This window comes from Paroedura picta, chromosome 6 (assembly GCF_049243985.1).
Source record: "Paroedura picta isolate Pp20150507F chromosome 6, Ppicta_v3.0, whole genome shotgun sequence".
NCBI lineage: Eukaryota > Metazoa > Chordata > Lepidosauria > Squamata > Gekkonidae > Paroedura > Paroedura picta.
Genome location: NC_135374.1, coordinates 85,078,138 through 85,096,804, shown reverse-complemented (window position 1 = coordinate 85,096,804; position 18,667 = coordinate 85,078,138). Strand labels below are relative to the sequence as shown.

At 42.7% G+C, this 18,667-nt stretch overlaps 1 protein-coding gene across 2 annotated transcripts in view; it reads right to left on the bottom strand.

Annotated features, from left to right (window-relative positions):
• Positions 1 to 18,667, bottom strand: part of OCA2 (OCA2 melanosomal transmembrane protein) — a 195,156-nt gene that overhangs the window by 159,500 nt on the left and 16,989 nt on the right. Inside the window, exon 2 of one of the 2 annotated variants that reach the window (XM_077343422.1) lies at positions 6,386 to 6,681. In XM_077343422.1, coding sequence (XP_077199537.1) covers positions 6,386 to 6,648 — 263 coding nt within the window. In that variant the 5' untranslated portion in view covers positions 6,649 to 6,681. Of the gene's footprint in view, positions 1 to 2,694; positions 2,848 to 6,385; positions 6,682 to 18,667 lie in introns of those variants that run through there. The other variant, XM_077343423.1, reaches the window with a different exon arrangement.

Sequence of the window (18,667 nt, the reverse complement as noted above, 5' to 3'; positions counted from 1 at the left end):
GGGCACCATTTTGGTACCCTGGAAATGTTGGGCAAATGCTTGCAAGTAATAATATCCTTACAGGTGTTCAGGAAACTTTATAGGGCATGTGCAGCTTGCTGTGCTATTTTTAAGAATCCGTGGGATAGTGACGAGGTAAAGAGGATTATATCTTCAAGCTACTGAGCACTACAGTAAAGTGGGGGCCACGAGGAATGTTGAAATGCAGAGATGGAGGGGACTACTGCTTCTCAATGCCACGGATACTTTACAGACTATACAACAGCTGTGCTGGGTGAGATCAAAGTCCAGCATTCTCTCCCTAACATTATCTAGCCAAAGCTCACAAACAGAGAATGATGGATAGATTCAATTTCGAGTTAGCCATTACAAGCATCCTGGTATAGAACCTCAAAACATAGGAGTTCTGTTCTTAGCTACTATAATAAAAATGGATTCCATTAACTCTGCATCATGGTACATTCAAATGTATTCCTTAATTACACAGAGTAGGAAGTAATTTCTCTCTCGTAGTAATTGCCCGCAACTATAGTATTCTGAAAGACAATGTTGTGTTCCTTCACTCTCTTCACATCACACCCATCATAATTTTCTAAGCCACTCAAGAGTTGTCAACATTTCAATATTATCACTGGATAAACAGATGTCCATGGGAGCATGGTCAGATTTTTCATCTCTGCCAGGCCCACCAGTTGGCTCCTTATTTTTCTGGGTCAGACTATGCAACAGTCACCTCCAAATTGGACTACTGAAATTTGCTCAATGTAGGGCTACCCTTGAAAATGCTTTGGACACTGCAGGTGGTTCAGAATGCAGCTGCCAGGTTACTGACTAGAACATGGTCAGCTGGGAACCATAGTGATGCCTGTTCCCAATGAGGCTTCTTTCAATGGCCAAAACAGCCCTAGAAAGCATCCTGCCCCCACCCACTACCTTTCACTCACTGGAACAGCCACTGAGAGAATCTGTCCTGCGAGACAGGTTAGGCTAAAAATCTATAACTGGTATAAAATCAGCTAGTGAGCTTCCACAGAAAAATTGGAATTCAGACCTGGCTTTACTCTGAAGCTTTATCTTCTACACCACACTTGTTTTCAAAGGGTGCTGCTGTAAAATAGTTGTGAGTAGCTGAATCTAATTAAGGCATGCAAACCAGATGGTATCAAGTCACCCAGGGATTGCTTCCAGGCACTCCCCAGGTGAGACCAGAATTACCACTGTACTCAAAATGACAGAGATCTGTTGCTCTGAAGAAAAGCCTGCTTTGGACATTGGGCCCTATAGCAGGGGTAGTCAACCTGTGGTCCTACAGATGTCCATGGACTACAATTCCCATGAGCCCTGCCAGCATTTGCTGGCAGGGGCTCATGGGAATTGTAGTCCATGGACATTTGTAGGACCACAGGTTGACTACCCCTGCTCTATAGCATTATTTATTTATTTATTTAATTTATTTATTATATTTATATACCACCCTCCCCGGAGGCTCAGGGCAGTTTACATTGAACTTATGAACCATACATGAAACAATCTGCATTAATAATCAAACAATATTATTATCTCGGTTTATATTTAGCTGAGGCTTCTACCCTCCCCCACTGCCTCTGCCTCTGACTTGACCACAAAATCTCCAGGAATTTCCCATCTTAGAGCTGGCAACCCTAACCCAGCCTGGTCCCAATGAATCCTTTGGTCAAAATAGTCCTGGAAGGGCCTTCCTCTCTCCCCCTGTATTTTTACTCCCTAAAACCCAGACTTGGAAAGTTGTGGTTGCCTAGCAGAAGCCACTGGGGGACGCTATCACTTAAAGCTACAGGCTCTCCTTTGATAGTTTTGCATTTTTTAAATCACAACTATTTTTTTTAAGATTGCACATTTTTCTGCAACCCTTGGGGGCCTGTTCAGGTTTGTAGAAGGCTCTGTCTTGATCATTCATAGCTCCAATCCTGGATTTAAGTGTCCAAAGATTTGGCTGGCTTTGCTATTAGAATAAAGTAAGAGTTTAACAAAACAAACTGTTGGCTAGAACACAAAATCTCAGAATCTAATGGGGGAAAACAGGTGCAATCAAGTCACAGCCCATAGTAACCCTAGCCATAGGGCTGCCCCAGGCAAGAGACGAGCAGAGATGGCTTAACGTTCTCTTTCCCCACATAGCAACCCCAGTCTTCCTTGGGGGGGTCTCCCATTCAAGGACTAACTGTAGTTGACCCAATTTAGGTCTCAAGCTCTGATCATCCTAAACCAAGATGGACCATTTTGGCTGTTCTCTCACTTACTGGACCCAGTAGTTCAGGAAGGCACTGAGACATAATACCTAATTTACTTTTCTCCAGTCTCCACAATGGGATCCAAAGCACTTGACATGGTTCTAGTTTCCTCCATTTTATCCTCACAAGAATACTGAGGAAGATTAGGCTGAGAGTAAGAACCAGGATAACGGGAGAGACTATAATGTCTGTTAGGGAAGAAAAAGTGGGGAAAGGAAGGGGAAACAAGATAGCTCCTGCAAGTACTGTAAATCCCCTCTTGTCCATTACTAATTATATGTTGTTGTTTTTCAAACAGTACGCTCTGCTGCTTGGTCCATATCATTGGGTGACTGGCACCGCAAGCCTAAACAGACTGCCACTTTCCTAAAGTCTACTGAGATGGCAGCATCCTTTATGGTGTGGTGAGTAGAAACAAACTTACCTATTCTGCTTCCCATCACCCTTCATTCTTGCTCTGTAGCCAGCACACCCCTGAGACTGTGATACCTCCAGCAACAGGCTTTATTGTTTCCAGCTGGGAGAAATCACTTACAGGTGGGGCCCATAAATTTGCACACAGTGGGAGACTGCAACCACAAGACCTAAGAGAGGCCCCACCCACAGAGGCTTTAAGGGGAAACAGAAACTAGGGCTCACTTAAAGATATACACACGCATGCGTCAATGAGCTCAGAAAACATCACTCTATTTAGGACTGCATTGCTAGAGTTCTAGTGTTCAGAGGAGACCTCTATTCACTGGCTAAATATTGTGTATAAATTTAAACACTTTTATTACACCCTCCCGGCAAATCTGCAGCCCCGTAGAAATGCCTGTTTGCCTCCACCAGAAGCCTCCTTGTACATTTGCAAATGAAGTATGCCCTACAAAAAACCCCACAGGTCTGTAATGCTTCCTTCTCCAAACAACTTCTCACCACTCTGTAAAATGTGAACTGCCCTTAAGACTTCACTCTTCCCCAACTGTGAGCATGCACACACACTGAACTGGATATATGAAGATCCGTGATAGAAGGATCTCATCATCTCTCTAGGCCAGTGGTCCCCAACCTTTTTATCACCGGGGACCACTCAACGCCTTTTACTGAGGCCTGGTGGGGGGGTAGTTTACTCCTCTACTCTCAACCACTGCCCTAATGCTCTCTGATCGCTATGGTAATGTTTAAACATCCCTTCAAAATAAGATACAGACACACCACAACAATGAAGTGTGTTGTAAAGGGCTGGGGGGGGGATGAAGTAAAGGGCCGGGGGGGGGGGGAGAAGGCGTCCTTCGGGGCCCACCACCAATTAGTTGAAGGACCACATGTGGTCCGTGGCCCACAGGTTGGGGATCGCTACTCTAGGCAACAGAAAACTGTTGATCCACCTGAAATGTCAAAGAAGAGCACTAAACATTAGCACCTGTTCTCCAGTGCAACATTCCTCCTAGCTGCTATTAGCCTTGGGAGAAGGAAAGGAATAACAATCCCACACATGGACATGTAAAGAAAGTCAGTGTCTTTTTAAAAACAAAAACAACATGCATGGATCATGAAGGCTAAATCGTGTTCCATCCCACATCTCACTCCAGTTATACTTACTCCATTGCAGCCTCCCTGCTCTGCTTCTTCAGCCCCCACCCTTAGTGGAACAACAGGAACAAAACTGGGAGGACACAACATTGTGTAATGTTACGGAAAATTCCTAGAGTATTACATGATGCCATTTCCCCAACTGTCTGCCCTTCCAGTTGATCTCCTCCCCCCCCCCCCCAATTGCTGGTGGTCAGCCTTACAATGCTTGAGGATTTTAGCTGGGAAAGGAAAAGAGATCATAGCAAGGAAAAATGAGGCAGGAGTTGGCCAGTCTTGCCTATCTTATCCAAATGCCTCACCGCAGCTCACTCGAGCATCAAGTTGGGATTGAGGGGAAGCTCACTCACAAATCAATTCATATCAGGTTGTCCTTGCTCTGCACTATTTTAATAGTCTTCCTACCTGCTTGAAAGTTATAAGAGACTATTCAAGATTTCCCTTCTTGGGGGAGGGAGTCACAAAGTGACGCTGCAAGGAGAGTTGCCAGGTGCCTGCTATTTGTCCAGGCGGTCCAGTTCTCACTCACTGTCCAGTACCAAAACTGAGTGTATTTTAGGGTTTCCCAGGCCAGAAATGAAGACAGCCAGCTGGGGGAAGTGCAGGGACTCAGGTGGAGCGGCTGGGCCTACTCTGGCAGCCCTTCCCAACCAAAGAGGCCTGCAAGTGCAGGGGAGGACTCTAGTAGGTGAAGGAGGTGTCAGGGCAGAAGTGCTAAGCATCAGCTGTGGAGTGTAAGCTTTGATGCTCAGCAATAAGTTAAGGGGAAGTTTCCTTATTTCACAACAATATAATGAGGGGCCTGATTGAAAGGGCTGCTTATGCAGCTGCTCACCATGCAGGGCACAAACAAATATCAGTTGCATTATCTATCTCCCCTACCCCCCCCCCCATGTTGTAGACAGGAAGAAGAGAAGGAGGTATAACCCTGTTTTCTTTTCCCCACTGCACCAGAGGCAAAAGGAGAATGTGTGGTAATGCTATGTTGTAGACTGATCACTTGTGGACATTTCAGTAGACAAACTCTGCATTCAGTTGAATATAAAATAATACTTGATTTATTCCATGTATGCCCTTCCTTTCCCTCTAAATGGGAGATAAAAGCATCTTTACTCAATTTGCAAATTATGCACACCTGAGCATTTGGTTTGCAGATTGTGTGCACCTGTAGTACTGCTTTCTTGAAAGAGAAGTGCAAAGGGGAAGAGCAATGGCTTTGCTAAAATTCAAAGAGGCATTCCCTTTTCAGTTTGTAGAAGAAGAAGAGTCGGTTCTTATATGCCGCTTTTCTCTACCCAAAGGAGGCTCAAAGCGGCTTGCAGTCGCCTTCCCTTTCCTCTCCCCACAACAGATACCCTGTGAGGTGGGTGAGGCTGAGAGAGCCCTGATATCACTGCCCGGTCAGGTCAGAACAGTTTTATCAGTGCTGTGGCAAGCACAAGGTCACCCAGCTGGTTGCATGTGGGGGAGTGCAGAATCAAACCTGGCATGCCAGATTAGAAGTCTGTACTCCTAACTACTACACCAAACTGGCTCTCTCACCAAACTGTGTGAGAGAGGGCGAGTGTTTTGTTTTGGGGAGTCTCTCCCCTACTAGAAAAACAAACCAATCCTAAGCCTTGTAATTTAAAGTCTTTTTTTCTTTCAAATATCAGCTACCTCATTATAATCGCAGGGGTCTTCAGAACACAACAGCCTTCCTGCATTAGACTAGTGGTTTATTTAGTCTATAGTTATGTTTCTAGTAGGTAGGTCCCCTTGAAAAATCCTCACAAACAAGGTTTGCAGGCCAAAATGTTGCTTTGTTGTTGTCACTGAGAACCTGTCAATGAAGTATACTGCCTCTGAATGTTTATTTATTTAAGCCCCATCTCTCCTGCTTTATCAGGTTATGAGACAAATAACAACAGCTGAAATGAACAAATGAAACACACATGAACATGGCAATTCCACTGAGCCAGGGAGGGGGGCTGCCTGCTAGCGCCCATTGTATTTTAGGTACAATGGGCTTTACATCTAGTATTATATAAAGATATCACGCTTTATCTTGTCCAGTAGCCGCAATGAACAGCACTAAGAATCCTCCCGTAGACTCTGATTATGACAAATAATGAACTTTGAAAGATCATGTATTATTCTTGCTGTCTGAACTGTAATATTTTAGGTCACTTAGCAATCAATAGCACTTACATAATTTGTTCTCTTAACATGGATTCATGGTATACCAATAATTTATTTAATTGTACAGTACAAGATCCTGAGTCCGTGACTAAAAGATCAGTATGAAAAAAAACAGATATTGGAAAATAAAGAAAAATTGTACCACAGAGGCCATAAAGGCATATATTAGTTATGAAAACTGCTGAAAGAATCCCCTTCCCTCGGCATGTCAGTCTGCTGGTAGCTTCCTGCATAAACTTTTTCTCCCATGCCTGATATTACAGGAAGATATATTAAGCAAAACATTTATTGATAAATGAGTCTGAAAATAAAACCAGGATGAATCTGAAGGAACAGATTTTGTTTGCTGTGCATCTTACCTCCCATGAAAAGCCAGTGGGCTGAAATCTTTCCCCAGCGTAATGCAGCAGTCTGGTTCACGGACGCTGTTTGGATAGGGTTTTTGTGGTTCTCCCTGAACAGCCATCATTTCCTTCAGCAGCTTCAGCTCACGGAAGTTGTTGGAAATAGGCTCTGCTGCCATGTCTCCAAGGAAATCCACATGGTGAGGGACTGAGGCCTGGGTCAACTCCATATCTACTTTTCTAGATATTGCGCTGTCATCTTTGTTGTCCAAGTACATAGCTCTAGTACTTAATGGAGTTTGTTTTCTTGCCTGAAAAAGGATGCAGATCAAAGGTATCAATAGGAACGGAACTTGTATGTCTACCATTACACAAATATATAATATTTTACATGAACATATGGATCTGCCTGACATCAATTCAAACCATTGGTCAATACTTTCTACTCAGACTTTCTTCTCCAGCATCTTAGGCAGAGTTCTTTCTTGCATAGTGCAGGGGTTTGAACTAGATGACCCTGGAGGTCCTTTCCAGCTCTATGATTCTGTGATTCTTTCACATCAGCAGTTACCTGAGCAATTTAACTGGAAATACCAGTATTGAATTTGGAACCTCTTCACACAAATCAGATGTTCTACCACTGAGCTACATCTCAGTCACAGGTTTCTACTACTAAATATTAATACATTCTTGAAACAATGTTGTCTTTTTGGAATTAGGTGCAGTGTTTTCCCAAGGAGGGGAGAGAAAGCAGAGGACTCTGAGAGAACTGCAGGCATGAAGACCCACAAGGATGCCAGCACTCAATGTGGCAGTGTGGGAGAAATGTGGGAAATAGAGTCCACATTGTGGATGCTGTAGGATACACTTGAAACACCATGGTTTTACCATAGTGTTTCAGGTGCATCCTAGAGTACCCTGCAAGACAGTAATTCCGCTTCTGGTTGGACAGCTGGATGTGATGCTGTAGTATCACTGGCCACTAGGGTCAACCCCACCCCCTCCAATCTCACTGGAAACCAGTTGCTATTTTTCACACCTTCTTAGTTGACGTTTCCCCCATTTTATTTATCTCATTAAAGTATCCTAGGGATTACAGTAGTTGTAACCTACCAAGGTTATACAGAAGTGCTTTTGGCACTTGCCCCAAATCATACTTGCATAAGCCTACTTGTAGTTTTAGGTGAGTAGCCATACATGTTTGTAACAGCGAAACAAATTCAAGTCCATTTGCACTTTAGAACCATCAAGTTTGGTATCTGCCCAAATGAGTTCTGATTGATAAAAGCTTACAGCCTGGAAAATTCTGTGGGTCTTTAAGGTGCTATTGGACTAGTAGTTTGTATTATCATAGAGTTCTTAAAAACAAGAAATACAGTGTACTTAGAATTTGCCTTTTCACCTGCTTTACAGCATTTCGTTTGTTAATATCATCGAGCATGGTGATAATTTAAAAACCCAAACAAGTATACACTGACCTCTTGTGGCAAACATAAAGGCATGTTGAAACTGGTATTTTGAGTAAAGAGCTTACGCAAAATGCATCTGTTCAGACCAACACCTGACCATGTTAAATTATTTTTAATGGAGCTCTGTCAGGCTACATAGTGCTTTAGAGAATGGTATAAGCAAGCCAGGTTCCTGCTTTGAGAAGTCTGCAATTTAAATGTCTATGTGATATAAGGGAAACAGATGTGTGTGTGTGTTTCTGTCAAACAGAACAAACCAGCAGAATGACAACTCTCTATACCAAACTGAATATTGCTTTTAAGGGTTATTCTGTTAAAATGTACCACTAATATTGTCTAGACGTTCTGGATTTTGATAACACTTTTACACAGTAGACTCTAAACAGTCTAGTAATTCCATTGAAGAACATAATTATGTTTAGGATGGCACTGTTAAATAATTACTTTTGCAGGTTATGGGTTACACACAAGTCAGGATATTTTTTTGTTTATTATTTTGATTTTTAGCCCTCCGCTCCCAGTTGGCTCGCAGCAGGTTACATAATCTCATAATCGTGGTACAATAAAACATCCTTATCTATGGTTCCTCTAGATATTTGTGAAACAGCCTGGGGAGTGGGACGTGTCCAGCTGCCCAAGTTGGAATAGGGCCAATAGGGTGCAGCCAGCAAAGCTTTGATTGGCTCTGCCCCTGCAGCTCCATCCCTCCATCCCTGGACTCTAAACTCTTTGATCTCAGGCGCGCCTCAGCGCCTGGAGCCACCAACAGGTAAGGGGAGAGGGCCCTGGGCAAAAGGTTGTGGTGGAGGGCTTGCTAAGGAGAGCCTCTTGGCCTGCTAAGCAGGGCCTGCTAACAAGGGCCTCTTGCCCTGCTAGGCTGGGCCTGCTAACAAGGGCCTCCCAGCCTGCTGACTGCCTGCTAAGGAGCTCTGTCCTGGGGCTGCTAACAAGCTGGCCATAAAAAAAAATCTACAGAGGTTTATGACCATCTCACATTGTTGCTAAGGTTGCCAGATCTGACTTGGGAAGTTTCTCGAGATTCAGTGGCACTATCTGGAGCCGACATTGGGGAGGGGATGAATACTATAGAACCCACCTTTACAAGTTGCCATTTCCTCTAAGGGAACTGTTGCCTGGAGCAATTTGCAATTCCAGGAGAACTCCGGGCACCACCTGCAGGTTGATAATTATATTCTGCTCTGAAATTATCCCATAAAGCTGCTCACTTCCAGAGACATCCACCAACAGGGTACCCTAATCAGTCTTCACACAGTTAAGTTTATTGGGGTTGGGGCTCAAGCACTGTTTCAATCACTTGTTGCTACCATTCACTCATACATGTAGGTAGACTGAGTTATTAAATTGTGTGGGTGTGCTTCTCCCCCTAGACTTGCAAGCCACAGGGCTAATCAAAACAAGAAACTTTTATTTATAAGAACAAAACATCAGGAAAATAAACAACGTTTCACTGAGATCCTATACCCACAACTGTGATCTTTCATTTAAAATTTATTTTTTCAGTCTATTCCAAGCAGCTCTTCTATACAGTTCCCCTCAATCAGAAAAAAGCCCCTATCCCCTAAGTTGCCAGTTTCTCTCTGTTCCTAACCCATCTAACTGCTATTTTTCAAATCCCCCTCTCTCAGTATCCCATCCACTGGGACTTCCTTTGTTTAAGATGGGCTCCCACCCACTTCCTGCTTCTTCAGGAAGAGAAGCTCAGTGTGTACCTTTGCTGCACTAAGCAAGCAGCAACTATTAAACTCAGCTTTCTGTGTGCTGATGTGTGCAATGTAGTCTGCTTGCAGCCTAGCCATGTGCAGCTTTTGTAACTGCCTTTTAAACTTTTGGACTCTGCTTCAGGAAGGAGACTGAAGCAGATGAATATGACATATATTTGTAAATAATCTTTCCAGTAAAGATTTCTCTCTTTTAAATCTCAAAGCACTGTGAGTTTGAATCTGTGCCTCATTAAAATACTCTATAGTTCTATTTCTCTGGAGGGATTTAGGACCAAGCCAAGTCCAAAAGGCTCAACACTGTCCATCACAACCACTTATTTATTACATTCACAGTTGGTACTCTCAACGTCAGTAGTTGGAGCTGCAGAACATGACAGAGCAGGCTTTGTGAAAACTGTGGCCCTAATCTAGCTCTAGTATTAAAAAAAAAAAAAAGTTGAGTAGAACCAGTGGTGGATGCACATCAACAGATGCATCCATTAAGTTGAATAGGGCCCAAATGAGCATCACACTTCATTATCTCTTCTTTATGTGCATTGGCTGCCTATATGGATCTCTCTTGCTGTCATTTTCTGTGATGTACACTGATAGACTTTCTGTCTCACAAGGATCTCTAATCAAACTGCTTCTGTAGATTGCTGTATAATGGCAAGCAACACTAGAAAAAACCAAAATGAGTTCCCAAAAGTAAAACTATTGAAAAAAAAAGGGAGACAGGAGCAAGAGGAGACAGCTGAAGTGGTTTCTCCCTCTCTTCTACCAGCACTATTGCTAAACTCCTCAGCATGTGTAACCCTGAGTCCACTAGGGGGGGCTAAAGAGCTGACTAACGTTACACATGCAGGGCAGATGTTACAGTGATGTGGGGTAGAAGAAAAGGAGAATTCAGGGTGGACCTCTTGGTGACATCATCAGGCTCCTTGAGGGCTCACATTCCAAAATGAATAGAATGAGCTATTTGATAATTTATTCTCAAATAGTTCAACAGGTGGTGAACCTTTCTTTTAGGAATAATAGTGACAGGACCAATTGATGTCACAATGACATCTGTTTTTGTTTGTTTATATACGGCTCTCCCCTGTGGCCCTGAGTAAAACAAAGAGCTGTAGTTAAGAACTAGGAGAGAAATTAAGGGGGCTTGCTACACAATTAGTTCCCCCTCTCTTTACCTTCTACAAGTCAAGTTACCAATGCTGAACTGACATTAATGAGCATTTTGAAGGGTGGGATATAAATAATAGTCACTATTACCATTATTATTCAGACTCCTAGCCATGGGGGGTTGGCAGGGGCAATGCCCCTCCTAAAATTTGCCGAACCCACTCAGCACCTACCCACTAGCCTTGTAGTTATAGCAGCAGTGAGTGAGAGATGGTTGTAGACATTGGTGGTGGAGGTGGCAGAGCTGGGCAGGTAAGGTGTGGCATGGTGCTATTCCTGGTGCAGGTGCAAGGCAGGTGCCAACGATCACACATAGTGCAGCAGTTAGTGGGCACCCGCCATAGACTCTGCCGCCAAGCTCTGCTGCTATGGGAAGTTGTTGCCACTGCTGCAGGTGCTAGTTTCACAGGAGGAGGCAGTTGGATTGGCAGCAGCTACTGCCCAAATTCCATGGATATCATCTGAGTTCCTGCAGACTGGCGCCTCACACGCCCACCACCTTTGAGGGACTGCTTCGCTGGCACTGGGTGTGAATCAGCGGCAGGGCTCACCCGCCCTTTGGGAGCAGGGGGGAAAGAGAGGCGTACTCTGACGGAAGGGGGAGGGAAGGAGGAATGTGCGGGATGAGGCAAGGCCAGCAGTTGAGCACACAGCCTCAGGCTACTGTCCCTTAAAAAGATTGCCTCCCCAGCAAAAACAATTCTGGCTGCAGAGCTGATGACGTTAGTGATGTTGAGGATTTTTCAGAAATGATGCCACAAGGTCATATCACGTTCATGGGTCTCATACAGCAAGCAAAACCTAACAATAAACTCAGAGATGAACCACGCACAGGATTCCTCAGTGGGAACACAGCTCCCACTCAGACACATTCCTACACAATGGCAGCACAAGAAGAGCTCCCCAGGACTAGCTTACAAATGTATTGTTTGAGCGATTCAAAGTATACATCCTGTTCCGAATACCATATTGAAGATTATGGAGGATCAAAGAGACACAGCAGGACAAGACACAAAAATAATCTCCTTTTCCCCGCAACCCAAATGTATAACCAGATTTTATTCCTATTTGGAATGCATGAAAGCATTTTACATTATATAGGGGGAAGTAATGTTTTTTATAATACTATAAAAATAGCTTCAATTGCAATTATATGAGTTGTCTTTCAAAAAATAATGTATTTTTCAAACTCGGAACATTGTGTCGTATTACTAATGCTGCCTGCTGCTATTACAATGGTATGCTATGAAAATATAAAGATCCCAGAAGTTACACCTTGTAGCCCCAGCTCTGTACAACATTCCCACATCCTCCTCTATCAAGGGGAAATCTCATGGGCAGAGCTTTCAGACTGCATGTCTGCTGCCTTACCACTCTGTGCCACAAGAGGCTCTTACAGTGCAATTATACCCTACAGCAATAAGTTTTTTTTTTTAAATTCTTAGAAATAAGTTAAAGCAAGGCTGTGGCTCAGGGAATACTTGGCATGCAGAGGATCCTGCATCAGTCCACAACATCTCCAGTTAAGAGAAATGGATAGCAGATGGTACAAGCAAAAACACACAAAGACCTTGTGTGTGAAAGACACACAAAGGCTGGGACTTGGGAATGTTCAGCCTGGAGAAAAGGAGGTCGAGAGGGGACATGATAGCCCTCTTTAAGTATTTGAAAGGTTGTCATTTGGAGGAGGGCAGGATGCTGTTCCCATTGGCTGCAGAGGAAAGGACACGCAGCAATGGGTTTCAACTACAAGTACAACGATATAGGCTAGATATCAGGGGGGAAAATTTCACAGTCAGAATAGTTCAGCAGTGGAATAGGCTGCCTAAGGAGGTGCTGCCCTCACTGGCAGTCTTTGAGCAAAGGTTGGATGCACACTTTTCTTGGATGCTTTAGGATGCTTTGGGCTGATCCTGCATTGAGCAGGGGGTTGGACTAGATGGCCTGTATGGCCCCTTCCAATACATCTCAAACAGCTCGCTCTGGAGGAATCATGCTGATCAGTTGGTATCAAGTCACCCTAAGGCTGCCAGGCCTAGGATTGCTAACCCCCAGACAGGACCTAGAGATCTCCCAGAATTACAACTGATCTCCAGTAAAAATCTGCCCCAGGAGAAAATGACTACTTTGGAGGATAGATTCTATAGCATGACACTAATCTGAGACCTCTCCCCTTACCATACCATACCATACCCTGCCCTCCTTAGACTCCACCAAAAATATCTCCAGGAATTTCCCAACCTGGATCTGGCAGCCCTAGTCAGGCCTGTTCCCAGTGAGTCCTCCCTTAAAGGCGCAAATAGGCCTGTAAAGGACCCAAAACTAACTAACACTCTCTCTCTCTCTCTGCTTTTTTACTCACAGAAACCCAGCCTAGAATACTGTGGTTGCCGAGCAACAGCTCCTAGGGGGAATCCATTGTTTAAAACTACAGGCACTCCTTTTATCATTTTCAGTTTAAAAAAAAAAAACCTCCAGTGTGATTGTTTTTAAAGATTTCACATTTTTCTGCAAACTTGGGCCTATTTTCTGGTTTGTCAAAAGACCTGACTTGCCCATGCATGGTTCCAGTCACCAGATTAAAGTGTCCTTAGATTTGGCCAACTTTACTATTAATGTATAGATGATGGTTTCTTCCTGAGACCATGGACAGCTACAATACAGACTGCTTTGAGCCTGGTCTGAGTACAGCAGATTTATGTGTACATGTGAGTACCCAACTGATGTTTCCTCATCAAGAGTAAATCCAGAGAATAAAAGGGATTGGGGAGAAATTTCCCACAGATATAGAGTCTAAACGGACTTCAGCTCTTCAGTAATCTTGTTTTCTAGAAAATAAGCATTGAAGAAATATAAAATCAGCATCACTTGACCAGACACTCCCCTATCTCCTTTTTCCCTCTCGTTTCTAGGACAACACAAAGAAACAAAAGGCTTGAGAAAAGCCTCAACAGCCTTTCAAACTGAGCAACAAACTCTCTAAAATACATTGGAGAAAAAATGTGTTATTGTACTCAGAGTGACACCTGCAGATCATTGTTATTCTGAAGTGTCAATCTTCTTTATGTCTAACGGCAGGTGTTTCAAGTTTGCAGTGGAGACAGCAGCATAATAATGAGCAGTAAAGGGTTTGTATTGCACATTTCCTGTCCTCCAAAGCCTCCATCTTGTTCATAGAAAAGAAGATGCTTAAGTAAGCTACTTATCCCAAATGGCTTAAATCACTGAGGAGTCTACTGTCATTCTTCTCAGACCCAAACATATAACTACAACCTGCATCATTTTTTATTCAAATACCTCTACACTCCAGTCTTGGTTCAGCTGACATACGATAATGTGGTGGTCCAGTAGAGGGGATTTAAGTTGTTTGCCATGCTCAGATGAAAAAAAGCGGTGTCCACTGAAGCGTAATAATCCTATCCACCTTTCCCACAGGCCTTTTTCTCTCCCATTAAAAAAGTAGTGATACTACTATTGGAGCCCACACATCAGGGTGCAACCCTCTTGTGAATCCTACATATATGAATGCTCTAGCTCTAGAAACATGTGACATGCAACCAGAAATATGTTGTTTTGCTGTTAATATGGAGTTTCTCTACTGAATTTCTTAAAATGTATGGTATTCACTAGGGGACCAAGAATAGTGCCTTGCTTTATCTTGTGCTTGACATTCAGATATTATTTTCTGCTTCTAGGGAATAGTCCAGTTATATGTTAATACTATATGTGGTATATGTGGTAATACTATATCATTTGGTGATAATTAAACAGAGTTTAAAGCATAAATCTCTGTTATGCCCTTGCGACCATACATGAGCATCATTCGTCACTGAAACTAACAAGTTCAGCTCTTGGAGAAGAATCCATTCACAATTGAAATATGTATTTTAAGTATTATACAAGGAATTGCATTGCATTGAAGTTAAACCACAAAGTCTTCAAGCAGATTTTAAAATAGGACATCATTGTAGAGTGGATAACAATTGTCATTGCTTGGTACTGGTAAAGCTCTGGTGAGGATTCATCTGCAAATTCTCCCTGAACACATTACAAACAATATACATATATGTGCACTACATGCATCTATAAACACAAATAAAAACTATGTATTTCTCAGAAATTGTCAGAGGAGAGTACTGGAGCAAAGAAAAGCATTTTTCAAAATTCAGTTACATGCACTAGTTACAACCTTTAAAGTTTTCCACAGCCAATACTAACATCTTTGACAGACTGTCCCTCCCCATATGTTTCTATTTGCCAACTACAGTCTTCTGGCGTCCCACCTTCTAGTTGCTCCCTGTGATGGACAGCTCTTTAAAAGCAAGCCTCAAAGTGCTGATATATCATAGAACCATAGCTAGAGAGCTTGAGTGACAGACTGCACTAAGTACTCTGACTGGTCAGCAACAGCTATGCAAGCAGTATGCTGAGGGAATTGTAATTCTTTTTTTATTATATTATATATAAAGCGTTTACAGAAAGATGAAAAAAGAAAAGAACGACCAGCTAGCAAAGTAATTATTGATACATATGAGAATATAGTCTGTTATTATCTTAGGAAGTATATAGTCAGTTCCCATCGCATACCAGCCCCAATCTAGAAGTTACTGCTGTCTTTCTTAAGAAAGTCCAGGTAATTGTTCCACTGTTCGTCATATTCTTCAGGTGGTCGCAAAAAATGGAATTGTGCTCTTTTCCATAATATATCTACTGGTAAGTCTTGAAAGATTTGTGCTTCTTGATCCACCAATTTCAGTGGCATCTCCCGATGCTTTTTTAGTAGATTGTTTCTTGCAGCCTTGCTGTCAAAGCTTACATAGATGTCTCTTGGTTGTTTCTTTCATGCAGCCACCTTTGAATAAACTCTGTATACTTTGTCAATCCGGATCTCTTCCTCCTCTAGATAGTCTTCCAGGCTTTCGGTGATTTCCTTCCTCAGGCCTATTTTCCCAAATTCTTCCAAAACGCCTTTGATTTTTACATTCCTAGCTTTAGATTCTACTTCCAGGGCTTTGAATTTGTCTTCTGCCACTCTCTCCTGCTCCTGTTGATTAACTTCCAGACATTGGATTCTCGTTTGGTGTGTTGCCAGCTGAGTTGTGTTTTCATCAGCTACTTTTTTCAAACCATCGATTCTGTCTGGAAGCTCTTTTTTGGTGTCTTGAATCTCCTTTTCAACCTTTTTGACTACTTCCAAATATCTCTGAATTGCCCGTGCATAATAGGCGATACATCTGTGCATTGGTTAGGTTTTCCATTGCAGTATTCATCAACTCTGCAGGATGCATACACCACCATATAATCACAGATCACGGACAGGGTGTCTCGCGAGAGTTCAGGAGATCATGAGTTATCAGTTAGTCAATCTCTGAGTTCTGTCAACAACTCCCGTTGGGTTCTCCATCGTAAGATCTTAAGCTCTTTCTTTTGTTTATTTTAACGAGTGTGTTTAACTGGCTTGCCTCCCGTCTGAAGAAAGAATTCCCTTGCAAATTGGTTAGGGGGGGAGAAGGGGGGCTAGTGCCTGCCTTTAAAGAAAGAGAAAGTGAACAGAGAACTCACAGTCTTTGTGTTGATAATTCACCAGACTGCCGCTCCTTGTGTTGATTGTTCAAGCTGGGAAGAGAGAGCCTGAGAAGAAAGCAGGATTTTATGCAGCTGGTCGTTTCAAGATTAGAAAGTTGTTTTCGACACCGGCGCCATTATGGCCCCGAGCACAGGCAGTGATGATCTGGAGAACTTAGTCTCCACAGATCTGTAGGACACTCAGGATGCTGTTCCCAGCTCCTGGGGCGACCAGCGAGCAAGATTTGCGCACCTCGCTCAGGTCTGCCATGTGCTTCTGCTCCTGGCCCTCTGCTTGGCTCAGGAGCCCGTTACAGAACGGGCTAGCATGGTGCCATCTTCCTGTCGTCCTGACCTGAGGGAATTATAATTCTGACAGAAACCTGAATTGAGGGATGATCATTCTGCACCTTAGTGTCATGAACCCCGATTCATGCCGGTTTCACTTTTTGCAGCCTGGCAAGGCCAGGCATTGTAAAACTGTAAATCTGTCTCCATGACTCCCCTGCTTTCCCAGTGGGGCATCACTATCCGCCTGCCTTATCAAACTGCTCTTTCAATCTTGCAAAGATAGCGGAGACTCAACAGAAATGTAACTGTTGGGATCAAAGCCGAGCCATCTGGTTGGCTAGTGCCCTATGCTCTCCCGCCCAAATGCCTATGTCCTCCTCCCCTATCAAATGTACTCTATAATAACCCTGGGGTGTCTTATTGTATCTTCATAACTGCCAAGATCTTTGCTCTGGAGATCTTGGCAAGTTTCAGTGATTCTGTAGTTTCTGTTTAATAAAGATCTTATTTGGATTTTCAGCTACCTGTTGAACCTTGAATGTCTCTTTACAATGGACTCTATGGGCTGGGCTCAGCTTGATTCCTGTCACTTAGCTTTTAAACATTTGAAGAAATTTTATTCAGAAAACACAGTTTTGATTAAAGAGTATGGGTTTAGCCTAAGCTGAAAAACAGTTCTACACAGACAGAAGAACTAGGAATAATACTTGTCAGAATGATTTGGGTAGTAGATTTAAAGTCCCAAACATGAGCCAAAAGAAAGGGGATATATCTTCTATGGAGAGAAGAAAAATCCCTGCCCAGATACACATGGAAATTAGCCCTGAGGACTTCCCTGGTCTGATGGGAATGGATGCTGCTTTTGACACCTCAGGTATTAGAGGGAAACTAGTGTTTCAAAGAAACGGAGATTGGATACTGACAGAAGGTACCAGTCTTCAGAAAACCAGTGGAGTTTAAGAAAACTCGAATCAAAATACTGTAGAGTTTGAGAAAACATAGATACAAAAGCCTCTCACTATTAAGAACTAAGAAATAAAGGGAATATATTTTTAATTTTGGAATTGTAGGCTGCCTTAAGCCACAAATAAAAAGTGAAGTATAAATATTTTAAATAAATAAATAGTCCAGATGTTTATATACACAGGTTGGGGGAGGTGAGGAACATTCAAGAATCACACAAGTTCCTTCCATCTTCTTCCTCTGTTCCCTTTTTCTCTCTCAAGTTCCCACAAAATCGAAATCCATGCTCTGGTGTGTTCATGTTTATACTTAATGAACTTGATAGCTATGCCACTAATTGTTCTATTTTTTTTCTCATGATAAAGAGGCCACTTTCCCAAATGCTGCTGTTTCACATTCGTTATCACCCTTGTATTAGTATGGGAATCGCTATATGCAAAGGTGCCTGCATATGTATATGCAGCAGTAAAAGAGTTTATGTTGGCTATTGTAAGTGCTGGCTTGAATCCAGTCGTTTCCCAGATGGCTTGTTCCATTGTGCTCCATCCCATAATACAAGCTTTCTGGGCAAGAAAATCACTTCGCCAGAATTGTTTGTTTCCTTGTTCACCTGACTGTGCAATATCCACCCAACCATGCAGATTCTTCCAGCAGCTGAAAGAAAAAGAAAAGGAGCAAGCAGGGAGTCGTGATCAGATTTTGGAACTGGTAGTGGGAAGACTAAGCTCCAAATGATTTCCGTAACTCAGAAAATCTGGACACACTTTAACTACACAAATATATCCATTATTATTTCCAGTATTCCTGTAATAATTGGACTAATTTCAAAGGAAGGGAATTAAAAATAAGAAATGACGTTATCATTGTGTTATTGCCACCTATGTGCTAAAAAAGACAGAAGAATGTTCAGAATTTTTATACAGCAAAGGACTAATTCTATTCAGAAAGGTAATTCTGCACTGCAAAGGGCTTCTGGATGATTTTGAAAAACTCTGCATGGTTTAAATGGCTGGCATTCAAAATGAGACTTCTTCAGAAAGTTTTCATTTGAAGCTTAGAGTCACTGCTCAACCCACTACAAATCTTCTGCAGTTACTGACCAAGTC